The 16,034-nt window shown below is 42.3% G+C and overlaps 1 protein-coding gene across 1 annotated transcript in view; it reads left to right on the forward strand.

Annotated features, from left to right (window-relative positions):
- The window catches only part of CTDP1 (CTD phosphatase subunit 1), a 46,168-nt gene extending 41,252 nt beyond the window's left edge, over positions 1 to 4,916 (forward strand). Inside the window, exon 13 of the mRNA XM_083449165.1 lies at positions 3,911 to 4,916. Coding sequence (XP_083305291.1) covers positions 3,911 to 4,052 — 142 coding nt within the window. The 3' untranslated portion in view covers positions 4,053 to 4,916. The remainder of the gene's footprint in view (positions 1 to 3,910) is intronic.
- The last annotated feature ends 11,118 nt before the right edge of the window (positions 4,917 to 16,034 follow it).

Below are 16,034 nucleotides of genomic sequence, written 5' to 3' on the forward strand. Positions count from 1 at the left end.
AAGTAAAGCCGGTTTCATAAAATGCTGTACAGGGTGTGGGAGTGCTGTTTTAACAAGCCATTAGCCTATCATTTTCCCCTATTACTTGGGATAATTTCCATTAATCATTTTTAAATACATTTTTATTATCATTTCACCACTATGTTGCTTGCTTGTTGTAGGGACTCAGAGGAAAGAAAAAATATTGTTAAGGAGATTTGATTGTGAAAACCTTTGTGAGCAAAATATTAAAGGACCTCAATTAAGGTGTTAATTGCATTTCTCACGCTAGGTATTTTGGTGTCTGATTGTGGCAATAATTTCTGCATCTTTTGTAAGGTGCTGATCTAAGAGTGTACACACTGGAAATATGCAAGTATGTGAGCTTTTGCAGCATCCTCCCAGAGCTACCCTAGCATGATTGCACCTCAGGATAATTAAAAACAATATTTGAGTTACATCAGGAGACATTATTTTCCCTTGGATTTCCCAGGAAAGTATGTAACTGCAATTAGTATGTACTTGTGTCAGAAGATGTACACCATTAAGCTTCCTTTCCTTGTGTGCTGTCACTTGCTTTTTAGCATTCTTGACACACAGGAAGGAGACAGCAAGATGGAGAAGCATGTGCCCAGCTCACTAATTCTCACTAATTCTGTTGGGAAGAGGATATAGGACCTCTCAGGGTACATAGAGTATGAAGAAGAAATATGCTGTGTGTACTGCACTAGGAAGTGGGAGAAGTAGAATGAAAACAAGCCTTCGCTATTTCCCAGTTCTTCTTATTCTCTTCTTCTTGCTTCCTGCCAGTCAGGGAAGGAAATCTCATATTCTTTTCTGAGGGGCAGAAAGGAAAAGAGTAGAATAGATTCTGCCAGAAAGAATTGAACTATAGTTCTCTGAAGTGATGGAAAGCTTCTGAGCATGCTCTGAAGCTTCCATTGTATTACTAGAATCACAGTAGGTAATGAAAATACCCCCTGCTGGTCGTGCCTCCCACCTTTTACAAGTCATGTTTTAGATAGAAAACAGGGAGGGCAAGGGGTGATTGAGCCAAACTAATTGCCAGTTTGTGTTCAGCTCATAACTGGTGTGGCTTTTTTAAACAGAGGGAGTTAGCCTCTCCTTTCTGAAAGTCAGTACTATTTCTCATGTTACGCATCAGAGACTCAAAGGGAAGGTCTGTTGGATAAGACCAAAGACCCATCTAGTTCAGCATTCTGTTCTCACAGGCAGCTTTGGGATAGCTCACTTGGTAGAGCATGAGACTCTGAATCTCAGAGTCATGGGTTCACGCCCACCTTGGGCAAAAAAATGCCTGTATTGCCGGGGGTTGGACTAGATGACCCATGTGGTTCCTTCCATTTTTGCAATTATAGGATTCTGTATGACCCCACCGTAACATGGTTGTTTTTATAATTTCCATACCTCCCTTCATCGGATGATCACAGGGCAGTTTACAATATAAAAACACAAAAATACATACCACAAAAAATAACATTATCCACCACACACACAGCTTAAAAGGCCGTAGATTAGCAACTGGTATTCAGAGGCACACTGATACTGGAGGTAGTACAGTGCAGTGTGGGACTTTTCCCACCATTTGCCATCCACTACTAGACGTGGGTGCCGCTGTGGGTTAAACCACAGAGCCTAGGGCTTGCCAGTCGGAAGGTCGGCGGTTCGAATCCCCGCCATGGGGTGAGCTCCCATTGCTCAGTCCCAGCTCCTGCCAACCTAGCAGTTCGAAAGCATGTCAAAGTGCAAGTAGATAAATAGGTACCGCTCCGGCGGGAAGGTAAACGGCGTTTCCGTGCACTGCTCTGGTTCACCAGAAGCGGCTTAGTCATGCTGGCCACATGACCCGGAAGCTGTACGCCGGCTCCCTCGGCCAATAAAGTGAGATGAGCGCCGCAACCCCAGAGTCATCCGCAACTGGACCTAATGATCAGGGGTCCCTTTACCTTTACTAGACAGTGGAGGAGGTATTGGGGCCAATTTACACTTAGGCAATGTGCAGGTTTTAGGCTCATTCATCCAATGCCCCAAAAACACCTATGATGTTTGGAGACGAGACTAGCTCTGGCAACTTAGTATAACACACATGCATGCACCGTTTTTACATATTTGCATTCCTCCTTCAGACATAGCAGCCTTGCCCAACCAGCCTGCTGGCTGGGGCTGTTGGGAACTGTGGTCTAAAACAGCTAGAGGGCACCAGCTTGGTGAAGGCTGCATTATGGTATTCTCCAAGCGACATAAGGGTGGCAAATTTGTGTGTTGTGTAAAGTGTGTCATGAGCGTTACCCTTTGCAAAATGCCAGACATGGGAACAAATACACATTTATCTTGGCTATCAGCTTTTAATGGTAATGAATAGTACTTGCACAAACCTTCCATGTTTTATTTTGTCTTTTATGTTGGCAAGAAAGTACAGTAAAGACTTTTTGGACTACATTTCGGAACATTATGTAGTGCCACTTGTAACTTGGCATCTCTGTGGCTCATTAATTAGCAGTGATTACAGTTCCAGCAAGAACAGTTCACACTCTTGTAGCAAAGTTGGTGAAACTGGTTTTCTATACCAATATGATTCAAATAAATGAAATTTTATTCCTAACTAGGGGAGCGGAAAGGCTTTCAGGAACTTGCAGGTCCTAATTCTGTTTAGTGCAGTAACCTAAAATGAAAATATTGATGCATCTCAAGGCAGCATTAGGGTTTCAGGACTATTTATTCAAGAGTCCATTATGCAAGGAAATTAATTTTCTATAGGGCGTTTACTTCCAGATGTCCCCATTTCCCAGAGACAGTCCCCGGATTTACAAATCAGGCTCCATACAAAATCCTATCACTCCTACTGAAGTTGAAAAGTGCCCCCAGATTCATTGAAAAAAATCTGGTAACCTTACCCTACAGTATTAAAAAATGCACCACAAGCTCCTTAGACATTGGAGAGTAACATGCATATTTATTAGAGCACCAGTGTTGGGAGATGCAGCAGAGAAGAGGGGGAAGTGTAACAGGGTGAGGTTTTCTTGATTGCTATGATTTTGACACTGTGTTTGTTGCATCCATATCATCTCTTATGATAGGTATTTTGTGTTTGACATTACTTGGCTCTGCATCTAGGGATAATTGAATGCAGAAAAATTCAAAATATACCACAAAGAAGAAGAAAATAACAAGGTCAATTCTCTCTAAACCTGAGCATATTAATTGTCCAGTATAGGGCAAGGTCAGACAGTAAATGCTTTGCTACAAAATTTGTAGAAAGTGATCTCCCTGAAACTAGAATTTATCATAGCCTGTAATGGGGAGGTGGGGGTGGTCATTTTCAGCTTCAGAACTTTTAAGTGCATCATCATACTGCAAGTGATGCCTTTCTTTTGAATACAGTCTTTGTATACTTTCCTTGGGCTTCCAGACCTAAAAGAAATCACATTTTGGCTTCTGTCATTGGCCAGTGGACTAAGGCTGCTGGGTTGTGTGTGTAAATGACACTGCTAAGATTGTGTAAATTCAAGATTCGGTCCCTGTATTTGCTTGCTTTCTTCCTCTTTTATTTCCTGTCTCTTATATTGTGAGGGACTGTCATCTCAATCTCTATACAGCACTTAGAAAATGTTATGTGCTTAGAGATTGACCTTTCTTCTCAGTGTAAAAGCTTTGAAATATTTGGGGGAGGGATTCTGCTGCTTGCCATCTTCCATTTGGAGACTACACTATTAGGCAGTTAAAGACACGGCTTTTTTCAGCCAAAACTCACAGAAACTTGTTTCCGCCACCTCTCAGGTGGGCACCATTGCCATTCTAAGAGAACGAGGGAGGTGTTCATGGTGAGTTCCGGCACCTCTTTTTCTAGAAAAATAGCACTGCGTAAGGATATTGTTTTAATCATGTCCATTTTCTGTGTCCAAATTTGTAGGGGTCATAAGCGGAAGCTGGATGAAGATGATGGTGCCAGTGAATCTAGCAAAGGGTCTAGCAATGACGACGAGGAGGGCAGCAGCTCAGAAGCGGATGAGATGGCGGCAGCACTGGAAGCCGAACTGAATGACTTTATGTAACCTCCATATGGGAGGGGACTTGTAATTATGTGTTTCTTTTTGCAACCATTCAGAATTCCAATGGTGGGCATTTCCTGTTTTCCTCTCCGAAATATGGTGTATATTTTGCAAAGCAACAAAGGAGGTGATAATGCATTATTTTACAAAACCTGAAATAAGATGTTTTTAGGGTGTTTTACTAAAGGAATATATACTTTTTTAAAGGAAAAGTATTAAAGGGGGACTTGGTGTGATGCCAAAGACATGTTGTGAGAGCTCTGCAGAACCTTATTATATGAGACGTTAGTACAAAGATTTGCATCTGAACATTAAAAAATTATTGCCATGACAGCTTTGGGTATCAAGCTTCAGAAAGAATACCTAAGGAATATATTGCATGGATGAAGCAAAAGATCTTGATCGGGATATGTTTTCTTCACAGTGAATTCTTATCAAATAGAAAGATTTTTAAAAATAAAAATAAAGAACAATTTATATTTGTATAGGAACTGAGAATGCTATATGCAAGCTTTGTGAACGCTGCACTCAACCTACCTGCCACTTGCTTCTAAGAGAATATATGATGGTTGATTCCCATGTTTTTAAGTTACTTTGTGGACTAGTATACTTTAGAGAGAGACCATTTAGATTTTTAACTTCTCTGTAATTGCAGTTCTAGCACAGGCTATTCTGTGTAGTATTGTACTGCCATAAAACATATTCATGCATTTTGTGTTGTGTTTGGAAGGAATTGCTGCTAGCGAATTCCTGATAGCATTTTATTTCTTTCAGAGGACAGATGTAAAGTTTTTTGTACATTCTATTTCATATTTGATCTACAAAACAGATTCTTTTCATTTAATAATAAAAAAATACATTTTGTAAGCTCTGTTCTCATTTCATGATTTGTTGTGCTGATGTTTCTATTTTGGTTGCTTCCATGCAATAAGATGCACCTTTTCCAAAATTACACTTCTATGAAAATAATTAGCAACATATTTTGGAATAAGATCAAAATGCCTTTGATGGAAAATCCTCTCATTCCATGCTGTCCCCTCCTGTTGAGCTTGCTAATTGAATTGACAGGAAATACTTGTAAAGCAGTTTGATCACAGGATTGTGTTTGAGCAGATGATGTTTTATGTGTTTAGTCATATTGTTCAAGCCACATTTTGATGGGTTGGAGTCTCTTTTTTATTGTGTGTGTAGGTCAAGGGATGAGTCACCTGTAGTTTGTCAGTGAAAAATGTGGTTGGGATCCAAAATTTTCCTTGCCTTTTGTGCAAGGTGTTTGCAGTAGCACAATGGAATTTATTCCTTTGAGCCGCTGGCTCCCATGCTGTGACAAACTCTATCTTTGTAAGTTCTTCTCTTTTTCAAAAGCATCTCACCAGTGTCAAGAGGGGATAACAAAGCATTGTGCATATCACTATTACATAGCTCAGCTTGCCCTAGCTGAGGCAAATGAGAGTTGTAATCTAAAACATTTGTATGGCACCAGATTGGCGATGGCTGGACTTGCTCCTTACCTCTAATCTCCAGCAAGGATGAAGCTTCAATAAATGTGTTTGTATTTTCTCACATTTTTTCCTTGTTCTTTTCCCCGTCCAAATTCGAATCAAGGTTTCCATGGTAAAAATCAGTCTGAAGTACTATGTACATAGATACATTTATCTATGTATAAATCATAAGAATGTTGCTTTATTCGTATGAAGAATAATTTAGTTCTCTAATGAAGTCTTTTTTGGGCTGAATATACAGCTCAACTGTGCTGACAGGGAACATTTTGAATTAAGTGCTGTAGCTTTTGAAGTGAAGCAGTTGCACTGATCAATACTCTAGTCTCTCTTGGTTCTATGGTGGTTCTATAACAATTTGCTTTATTCTGGGTTAAACACCACTGAGAAAACTCAACAGTTGTTTGGTGATGACGATGATGATGATGATTGCACACAGGGTACAAAAATCTTCATTACAGGTTACAAGCCCGGCTTTTTGCCTGCAGCAAAATAAGCTATAAGGACAAAGGGAGGCGGAAGTACAAAGATAGACCCTTCAAAAGTTCATAAAGCCAGTACTTACTAAGGAAATATATTTACCAGGACTAAGGAGGTACAGGTGACAGGGGCAGTGCTTGTTCTGCAGTTGAGAACTATGCTTTATACAGATTGGAGACCTCTGTTGATTCCAATAAACTTCTAAACTTAATACATTCTGCCAACTACGGGGCGTTTTTGTGACAGGGTTAAGAATTTTGGCTTTTGAAAAAGAAAAGAGAAATGCAGACAAGTACCTGGGAGAACCTGCATGCCTCATTATCGCCTCCCGGGTTGACCCACAACTCACTTGCCATAGACATTTTAGGCCTCTCTCCAGACCCAGGTCAAGAAAATAGTGGCTCCACATAAAGGGCCACATGCAGACTTATACTTGTTTGCCTCCCCATATAGCAAGATAGCACAAAGGGGATGTAAAGAGCTAGGAATAAGTAGGTATGCTACATCCATGGGTAAGTGCACCACCTAATCATTCTTACTTTTTGCTGCAGGGAAGATTTGAAGGCTTCCGGGGCTTGGATCGCAGCTAGCAAATGTAACGAGTAGTAGGAGATGATCTGAGGGGAATCCAGTAATCTAGTTATTCTCCCAGTTATGCTGACAACATCGCCCCCTCTCATCCATAGATGGAGTTAATGTACCACAGTTTTTAGTGGGAGCAGGTGGCACTGTGGTCTAAACCACTGAGCCTCTTGGGCTTGCTGATCAGAAGGTTGGCAGTTTGAGTCTGCACAACAGGGACTCCTGTTTCTCTGCCCCAGCTTCTGCCAACCTAGCAGTTTGAAAGCATACCAGCATGAGTAGATAAATTGGTACCACTGTGGCAAGAAGATAAACGGCATTTCCATGCGCTCTGGCACTTGTCATGGTGTTCCGTTGCACCATAAACTGTTTAGTCATACTGGCTACATAACCTGGAAAGCTGTCTGCAGACAAACGCCAGCTCCCTCAGCCTGAAAGTGAGATGAGCTCCACACCCCATAGTCAAGTTTGACTGGACTTAACCCTCTAGGGGTCCTTTACCTTTTTTACTGAAAGGAGGTGTGTAGGAATTTCCTTCGAAAACAAATATATTGTTTGGCCTCTACACACAAAGTTCATTCTGCAGGCTTGCTTTTTCTTGCCTGTTGCAACTTCTTGTTAGTGCCTAATTGATGTATTGGGCTATTTTTTTTCCTCTTTAAAACTGAGGCAATCTTGTATTTCTCTGCTGGTATACATTGTCAGTTGTGGATACAATTACTGTTGTGCTGCTCAACCATTTCCATGCCCTTTCTACTGCTATCAGTTAAGATCTAGAGAAACTTTATTCCTTCAGGAGAGCAGATAGATAACGCTTCATAGGTAATCTTTACCAGTTCCTGAGAATCGTAAATGGAAAGAGTGCTGCTGCAATTGGGTCCTGCTTCCCGGCTTCCCAGAGGTGTCGTGACTGGCCACTGCGAGGAAAGGAGAGCGGATTAGATTGGCAATTGGCCTTTGTCTTGGTCCAGAAGAGTTCTTTTTACATTCTACAAACTTCAGGTAACTTACTTTATCAGGAACATCAAACAAAATATACTACTACAGAAGAGAGCTAGTTGCGAAAATAAAATTCAAGGACTGAAAGAATTTGGGCCAATGGTAAAAGTGTGGTGAGCTGGCAATTTGTTCCCTTCTCTACAGCTCTCAAATTGTTCCAAAGCGTCCATCCCCCAGTGCTTGAGGGTAGATTTGGGCAGGGCAGAGACTATGGAGGAAGAGGGAATGGACAAAAACAGACTTCCCATTCCACTGATGGAAACCTTCACTGGATCAAAGAAGTGCCTTCCATCAGAGGAGAGACACCATTTGATACAACCAGTTGTCTCCATTTCTGTTGGCTACATATTTGACTGATATTCCTTAAACTGTGAACTACCAAAGAAATAGTTTCATTTTATCATTTAATCTCAAGGCTGTCACGGTTACAAACATTTGTTTTTAGAAGAAATATTTCCGCAATTTAGGAACGTGCTGTTTATTCATCACCAATGCTGTTTTGATCAAACAGAGATCTTTTGTGTCTGGGGCATCTACTATGATACCAGGAAAAGGAAACAATGAAAGGCAGAGCAATGCAGCCAATAACCCTTTTCTTGCAGACTTGTACAGGTATCTTCCTTCCATTGTGGTTTTCCTAACATCCAGACCAAAACCGGAAGTCTAGTTCAATTACCTTAACTCCCACAGGATTTTTGTGTGTGTGTGTGTGCGCGCGCGCGCGCCTGGCTGGATAGGACCCAAGGCACCAACAAAGGCTGCACTGCCCTCCCCATTTTGCTTATGGCCTTTTAAAGAATTCTGCTTTCTTTTGTTTACAAGCTGAGTGCAATCTCTCAGAACCCCCTGCCCTCCGTCTTAGAACCAAGCATCCTGTTCTCTTTTTTGGCTCAGTGTTTGCTCAATCTGTGTTCCTGCACTTGAATGCACATTTCCAATTAAGAAGACAGAGGAGGAGGAGACTTTGACCCAGGTGGAGACTTTATTCCCTGCAGACATTTCTCCTCTGTTTGTCTGACCAGTTTATCTTGCTGTCATTGAAGAATTGACTTGAGCAATGAGCCTGTATGCAGATGCTTATTTCTGTGGAGCGAGAGTCATGACCTGCCTCCTTAACTGAGGCTGGCAATTTTACTCTTAAAGGAATCTGGGGGGGGGGGAGAGATATTGCTTACAGAGGCCTTTAACTGCTAGCTTGTTGTTTTTTTCTGGAGAAGCATCTGTTTGTGCATATTTGTGGTGGTTTGGGGCTTAGAAGAAAGACATGTTAGGGGTGTATAAAATTATGCATGCATAGCGAGAATTTTTTGGGTGTGTCTCATAATACTAGAACCTGCAGCCACCCAACGCAGCTAAATGCTGGAAGGTTCAGAACAGACCAAATAAAAGCACCCTTCACACAGTGCATACTTCAAGGAGCAGGACTCCTGAATGTAAGAATGTTAAAAGAGATAAGAGTTAGGCTAGGCTTCTGCATTGTGTGAAACGGGGCTGGCCCAAGACATTTTGGCACCTGAGACAAACCACCAAAATTGCATTTCCCCACCCCAGCCAGATCTGCTGCCCCTGTGGATTCTGCCACCCGAGGCAGTCACCTCACCTTGCCTCATGGGTGATGCCAGCAAAAGACTGAGCAATCTTTATTAGCAGTAACATCAGTATTGGTAAATACTTTTGAGTTCAGATTGACCGCAAAAGAAATAAAACTTCCCACCAGGACGCAAGTACTAAATGCGCCACTCAAGCATCTTTATCGATGTCGAGACTAACGTTTTAACAGAGTGGCTGCAGTTGGGAAGTCTGTGTCCTTGTGTAAACTGAACCTTGCTCTCTCCCAGCTTCACCACGGCAAGGCACTGCAAGGCTTGCTTTGTGCTGGGCGTCAAATAGGAAAGTAGTAGGAAAACCTTCAGCTTGTTTGTTTAATCTTCCATTCCTGTCTTTGCAGTTGGGTGCACATTGCCTCGGATCACAAGGGAACTCCACTGTGCCATCTCTTTGTGCAGAAACTTTCTGCTAGCTCAACAGTATAAGGTCGTTCAACTAACATCCTCCTTGGCTGTGACTTGAGTTGCTGTCCTAGAAAACAGTGGTGGGTTCGACTAGGTAGACTGCAGCCAGAGCCGTAGCTGCCAAAAATGTGTCTCTTGTGTGTTTTTACAGATGAAACCACCTACCTCAGCAAAGGAGCATTTTTATTCACCCTGTTGTGGCTGAGTTGTTCTTTCAGGCTGAAAAATTGTACTGTCTGCAGTTCTCTCCCCCCCCCTTTTTTTATTTTTTTAAAATAGGAACTCTAAAACAGATTTTCCACATGGACATATGAATAAAGGTTCATGAAGTGTATACCAGAATGAATTTCAAAGTAGCTCCTGTGATAGATAGATAATTTATTATGGTCGGAGACCAGCTTATAAAACATTTGGGGGTACAATCCCAGAAGGAAAACAAACATTTAAAAAATGTACAACAATAAATTTAAAATTTATAAATGCAATAAGCATATAGACGCTTAAAACTTTAAGATAAGCTACCACAGAGAGATGACCCGGAGTCACCCATGGAACCAAGTTTGAGGATTTTCTTAACGAACTAGTTTGAGTTGGGGGGTGGTCTGCGCCTACAAATCTGTACACAGAATCTGGCGACCATCCGGGTCTTCTTATGATCTTTGCCTAACGGGAAAAGGTCAAATTTTTGCTTTTCTGGGAGGTCAGTGAGCCTCACCAGCAGGGGATCAATGGTCTCACTACCTGCCTCTTCATAAAAGGGACATCTAAAGAACAAGTGCTCTGGGCTTCCTTTATCCCCCCCCCCCCCAATGAACAGGCGCAAAGTCTCTGAGCATATGGGACTTTTTTAAAGGATCCTTCCAGGACCAGCGAGGGCAGAGCCGAACTTCTGGAGAGTGTAAAAGCTCTTCCATTTTTGGGTATGAGAAAGAAGAGATATGCTGCCGGTGCAGCTATATATCTCTTGATTTCTCCAATTTTATAGTCGGGGCACCTTGAGCAGTCCTGTTGTCCCTCGGTGTCTATGATTCTTTGTCTGACCGTAGCTTTTGCCTGGCCCAACCCCAGACTTAGAAGCGCTTGTGGGGCAAAACCCAGTTTCCGAAGGGTGTTCAGGACTTCTGTCTGCCAGCCTGACTGGAACTGGTCGCAGAGGATCAGTGGGGCTTGGGGGAGCAGATTCAATGTCAGCCATGTGTAGACTGATGTTAGGCAGATATAAGCCTCCACTCTCACCATCCCCTTTTCTAGTCTAACCCATGCATTTGAAATGCATCTGGGGACTGAGCTCTAAGGAGTTTGGATTGAACTCTCTCAAGGGGGGAGAAAGCAGAGAAAGGATCCATAAAGGAGCTGTGCCAACTTTTTGGCCTCATATAATTTTAGGGCTGCAGGGACGAAAAAGCCCCCTTGTGCTCTAAAAATTTTAAGAATACAGTAGCTCCTGTGATTTGTATTCACATTTGTACAAGGCTTTAACTTACAAATACTTGAACTGTAGTTGCTTTCACCCTAACTTCGAGAACGTAAGAAAAGCCCTGCTAGATCAGGCCAAAGGCCTGTCTATAGTCCAGCATCCTGCTCTCATAGTAGCCAATCAGATGCCTGCGGGAAGCCTTCAAGGAGAACCTTAGCACAACAATGTTCTCCTTACTTGTGATTCCCAGCCAGTGGCGTAGCGTGGGTTGTCAGCACCCGGGGCAGGGCAAGTAATTTGCGCCCCCTAACCCGTGGATTTGCGCCCCCTAACCCTAACCCCCAGATGTTACGCCCGGTGCGGCCGCCCCCCCTGCACCCCCCACGCTACGCCACTGTTCCCAGCGACAGGGATTCAGAGTCATATTGCCTCTCATGTGAATGTAGAACATAGCCTTATCCTCCATAAATTTCTCTAATTCTTATTAGGATACATCCAGGTTGATGGCCAATAGCACCTCTTGCAGGAGTGAGGTCCATAGCTTTAACTAGGTGCAGTCTGAAGAAGTGCTTTATTTTGTCTGTCTAGAATCTTCCATCATTCAACTCCATTGGAATTATCAAAGGGGGGGGAGCTCTGTATCCATTGCTCTACACCATGCATAATTTTATACTTCGCTGTCATGCCCCTCACCAACTTACCTTTCTTCTAAATGTTAAAAAGGCCCGAGTGCTGCAACCTTTCATCACCGGGGAATTGCTCCAACCCCTAGTAAATGTATATAAAACTGCAGCCAGTATCTGCCTCAAAAGCAAGCATGTTGGCTAAAGCTAGAGTATAAAATGTCCTGGACATTCTCTTTTTTTGGCCAGCGATCCATCAATATATAAATTGGGTTTAAAAGAATAACAAAGTTGGCCTGGATACCAAAAAAGAAATGTCAATTATCTTGTTGTCTTCCTTGACATTTTTCCCGCATCAATGCTAATTACCAAAATAACTGAATGGCTTCCAAAATCCTGTATAGAAAATATGGTACCTACTAAGAGCACTGTTGTTATTGCAAGTCTGCCAGTATCACTGTCTCCTGAGCAGCAATTTAAGTCACTTTCAGCATCCTTATGAGGAAACAAGATACAGTTCTGGTACCATTTGCCGCAAACATTTGTTTCACCAGCAACACGGTCACGTTTCCTCCTTTCTTAAGTTTCCTCTAGTTTCCCTGAAGTAAGGAGCTGTGGGGAAAGAGAAGAGAGACAAAGCGTAAGAGCCACACGCATGATTGCGTTTAAACAGGTTGCAACGTTGCTCCTTTCAGCATCCATAAATTTGGTGTTTATGAGCGCAGCAACAGTGGCTGACTATCTGCTGACAATGTAACGGCCGAGCCTGACCCCTCAGTGACTTCAGATGATGAATGGCTTGAAGAGAGCAGATGGCCCACAGCCACCAACCTCAAAGCAGATGCTGGCCATCAGTTTCTGTAGCAGACTGTTTCCACACACACCCCAATGCCCAGCACCAGTTGGAACAAAGAGAACCCAGGGGGAAGGGCTGTAGCTCCGTGATATAACATCTTCTTTGCATGCAGAAGTTCTCAGGTTCAATTCCTGGCATCTCCCAGGTAGGGCTGGCAGAGAACCCAAGAGAGCCATGCCCGACAGCGTATAAGGTATTAATCTAGATTGACCAATGGCCTGACTCGATATAAGGGAGCTTCCTGTGTTCCTATGCTTTTTGCACCTATTTACACCACTTCAACAGACATGAGTTTCTCCCAAGGAATCCTGGGAACTCTACCATTCCCGGCACCCTTCACAAACCACAGTTCCCAGGATTCCCTAGGGGAAGCCATGTGCTTCAAATCTGTGGTATGGATGTGACCCAAGTCACCATGACAACAGCCATAAAACCCAAAAGAGGAAACCTTTGCTATAAGGGGTACCTGTGGTCCAAGCTACCAACCTTTTATTGGCAGCAAATCAACATCTGCAGCAAAGGGGAATACATGCCCACAGGTTTAAAATGTGGGGTTGGGGGGGGGGGCTTATTGGGTTGTTGTTTTTATTTTGATTATATATTTTGTGGTTTTATAATCTGATTTTGTTCTGTGAACCGCCCTGGTTATAAATGAAATTTATTGAATTTATTGAATTATAAATGAAAAAAATACTGACAGGTGAGGAAGAAGGCAAAATGTTCACCGTTCCTTCATTTTCATCACCTCTCCTCTTTTTTTCTTTTTTTTTAGTGGCAGAACAGCACTGAACTGATTATTCATTCGTTCTTTGCATTTACATGCTGCTTTCTGTAAAGGCACCCAAACCAGTCAAGTTTTAAAGGACTAAAACAAATTACATAACATGTAAAGATGGTGAGGGCAGGGAGTTGCCTGTCCTTCTGGAGCAGGCCCTGATTTTGTCTGTGCCTGCCTTCCTCACGCTCCTCACAGGGCAGGTGTCGTTTGGGATTAGGCGGAGGGTGGGTCTTCCTCAGCCATTGCTGCATCAGACTTACAAGAGCTCCAACCAAGCAGCCCTCAGCTGCACCACCAGCTGCCTTCTCCCCCACTCCCCTCCATCCCAGACAAACGCTTTTCATATAGTTGTGTGTGCTAAGTTTCATATTCTGTTTGTGTGACTCTGCAAAGTATATCCTCCCCATTAGGCATACTGGTGTCTTGGCCATTATGTAGACTTCAGCTGTATTCGTGCTTTAAATATTTATATTAAAGAAATAAAAACTTCCAGCTACATCATCAGACCAAGGAGAGTGAATTCAGGAAAGCAAGAAAAGGGCAAGCACAGCCTTTTCTTTTTCCTACGTTTGCAGTTATGGTTTGTAGTAAAAGATAAGCAGGAGAGTGCCCATGATTTGAACAATCAAGCAAAACAAAAAAAAAACCCCAAAAAAGATGGAAAGCTTGGACGGAAAGCCTGAATTTACAACTCTAGGAAGAATGAGACACGTCTCCTGCAGTGAGCTTTCAAAAACTGCAACTTGGAAATATACTGAGAGATGAAATAGCTACCCTGTGGTGCAGAGCTAACAAAAATGCTTCATTGTTGCAGTCTGTCCTTCCTTCATGTATTTGGTGACCCAAACTGCAGAGAAGTTAGGTAACCAGTTCATTTTGTTAGCCAAAAGAAGTTAATCACATCCTTTCCTAAGCATTATAATTTTGATTATTTGCTTACTTTATTTATTAGTGATGTCAGACAATTCTGGTGAAAATGGAAACAAGAGTGGAAGTTGTCAATGTTCAGTTATTCATCTCGTGTCCAGAACAGAAATCAACCCAGTGAACACAGTTGGTATTCACTGTTGTTGTTGTTGCTTTCAATCTACAAGTGATATGTAATTGATTACATGCCCTCTCATTTGCATTGTTTGTCTTTTGCGCTGATATGGAGTGGAATAATGTCATAATGGCATTGTAAGTTATGTACTTAATTGCGCAAGTTATGTAATTTTGCCACAGCAGACACTAAGATTAATAACATAGTTGTTAGCAGAAGACAAACTGCAGCAGAATGGAAACGATGTTGCATGTGACAAATGTGACAAAAAAATTGCCTTCCTATCTCTCTAATTTTTATCCTGCTTTTCCGGATACTGTTGTCTCCCAAAGCTGCTCACAGCACTAGAGGTAATAAGAGACAGGCCTTGCCACTGGGCTTACAAACTAAAAAGGCAAGATATACAAGGGAAGGTGAGAGATGGAAGGGGAAAGGCAAAGGTGGGGAATCAGTTCTTCAGGGCTAGAGTGAAGCGGTTGGACTACAACCATCTTCTTGCCCTCTTCTTTCATTTATCTCTCATCCACTTTCTTCTGGAATCTGGTACGAAATAAAGGAACCATAGGAATTGGTAAGCAAGGGAAATAAGTAGTGAGCGAGCAGGGAGATGCCATAGAGTGTGAGAAAGGACTGGGGGACCATTGTTTCAAAGTGACACTCAGCCAATAAGTCTTGTGAAGTGATTCTGGACCAGTGACTATCCTCTAACCTACCTCACAGGGTCATCAGGTGGATAAAATCTGGAGGGGAGCCCATGTACAGTATGTCTCCTTGAATTCCTTGGAGAAAAAATGGGATATAAACAGTGAAGCCATGCTCTGCATTATAGCTTGTGGGGAGACAAGCAACTTTCCCTTATCTCTCCACAAAGCCCCACAAATTGCAAAACATGAGGAGACCCTCAGCAGTCTACCACATCCCCTAGATAACAATAAGCAGAATTAGGGTTCTGTGTTCATGTTTCGTTCTGCATTAACATTCTGTTTTTTTCATTAGAATCTGTCTAAATATAGCTGTTCCTCCTTGTGTAAAGAAAAGTGGATCGCGTTGCTATGCTTTGGTAGAGTTTATAAGCAGGTTTGGAAGGCAGGAGACATAAAGAGTTAATTTACCTGGCAATCTCCCCTCATGTGTAATTATACCGTTTCTCCTACTTCCACAAGCCTTCAGTACTTTTGAGGTCTTGGCAGGCTCTCTTTTTTACAGCTGAAATCATTGTAGTGTTTTGCACAAAGACAAGATTTCTATAAGTACAGGATGAGGTCACGAAGTACTGAAGACTCTGGCTTCTTCTGAATTCAAGGCAGATGGCCCAGCTTCAGAAATAACAGTAGCAGAACGTGGAACCTTAAAGTGACATTTTCATAAAAATACAACCCAAAGCTGACTCCCATTAAAGGTTAATCCAAGTGGCAGTCAAGCACATGGTTTTGAATAAAGTTCTTTTGTCAGAGCCAAAGCAAAGAAAGCTATAATCTGTATAGAATGCTTGTTCTTGCTAGCAAGTAAATAGTCCAGTCATTTTTTGTATCGTAGACCAAGGGTTGCAGTATTTCAATTATACCAGTAAAAACGCTCACAGTGATGGGACAGTTAAACAGATAATCCAGGGGTCAGCAGCCTTATTTGGCCAGTGGGAACATTTTGAATTTTGAGGAAGTGCTGTAGCCGCCAGTCACAAAATGGCTGCCATAGGG

Source organism: Podarcis tiliguerta, assembly GCF_965153285.1.
Source record: "Podarcis tiliguerta genome assembly, chromosome: 7".
In the NCBI taxonomy this organism is placed as follows: domain Eukaryota; kingdom Metazoa; phylum Chordata; class Lepidosauria; order Squamata; family Lacertidae; genus Podarcis; species Podarcis tiliguerta.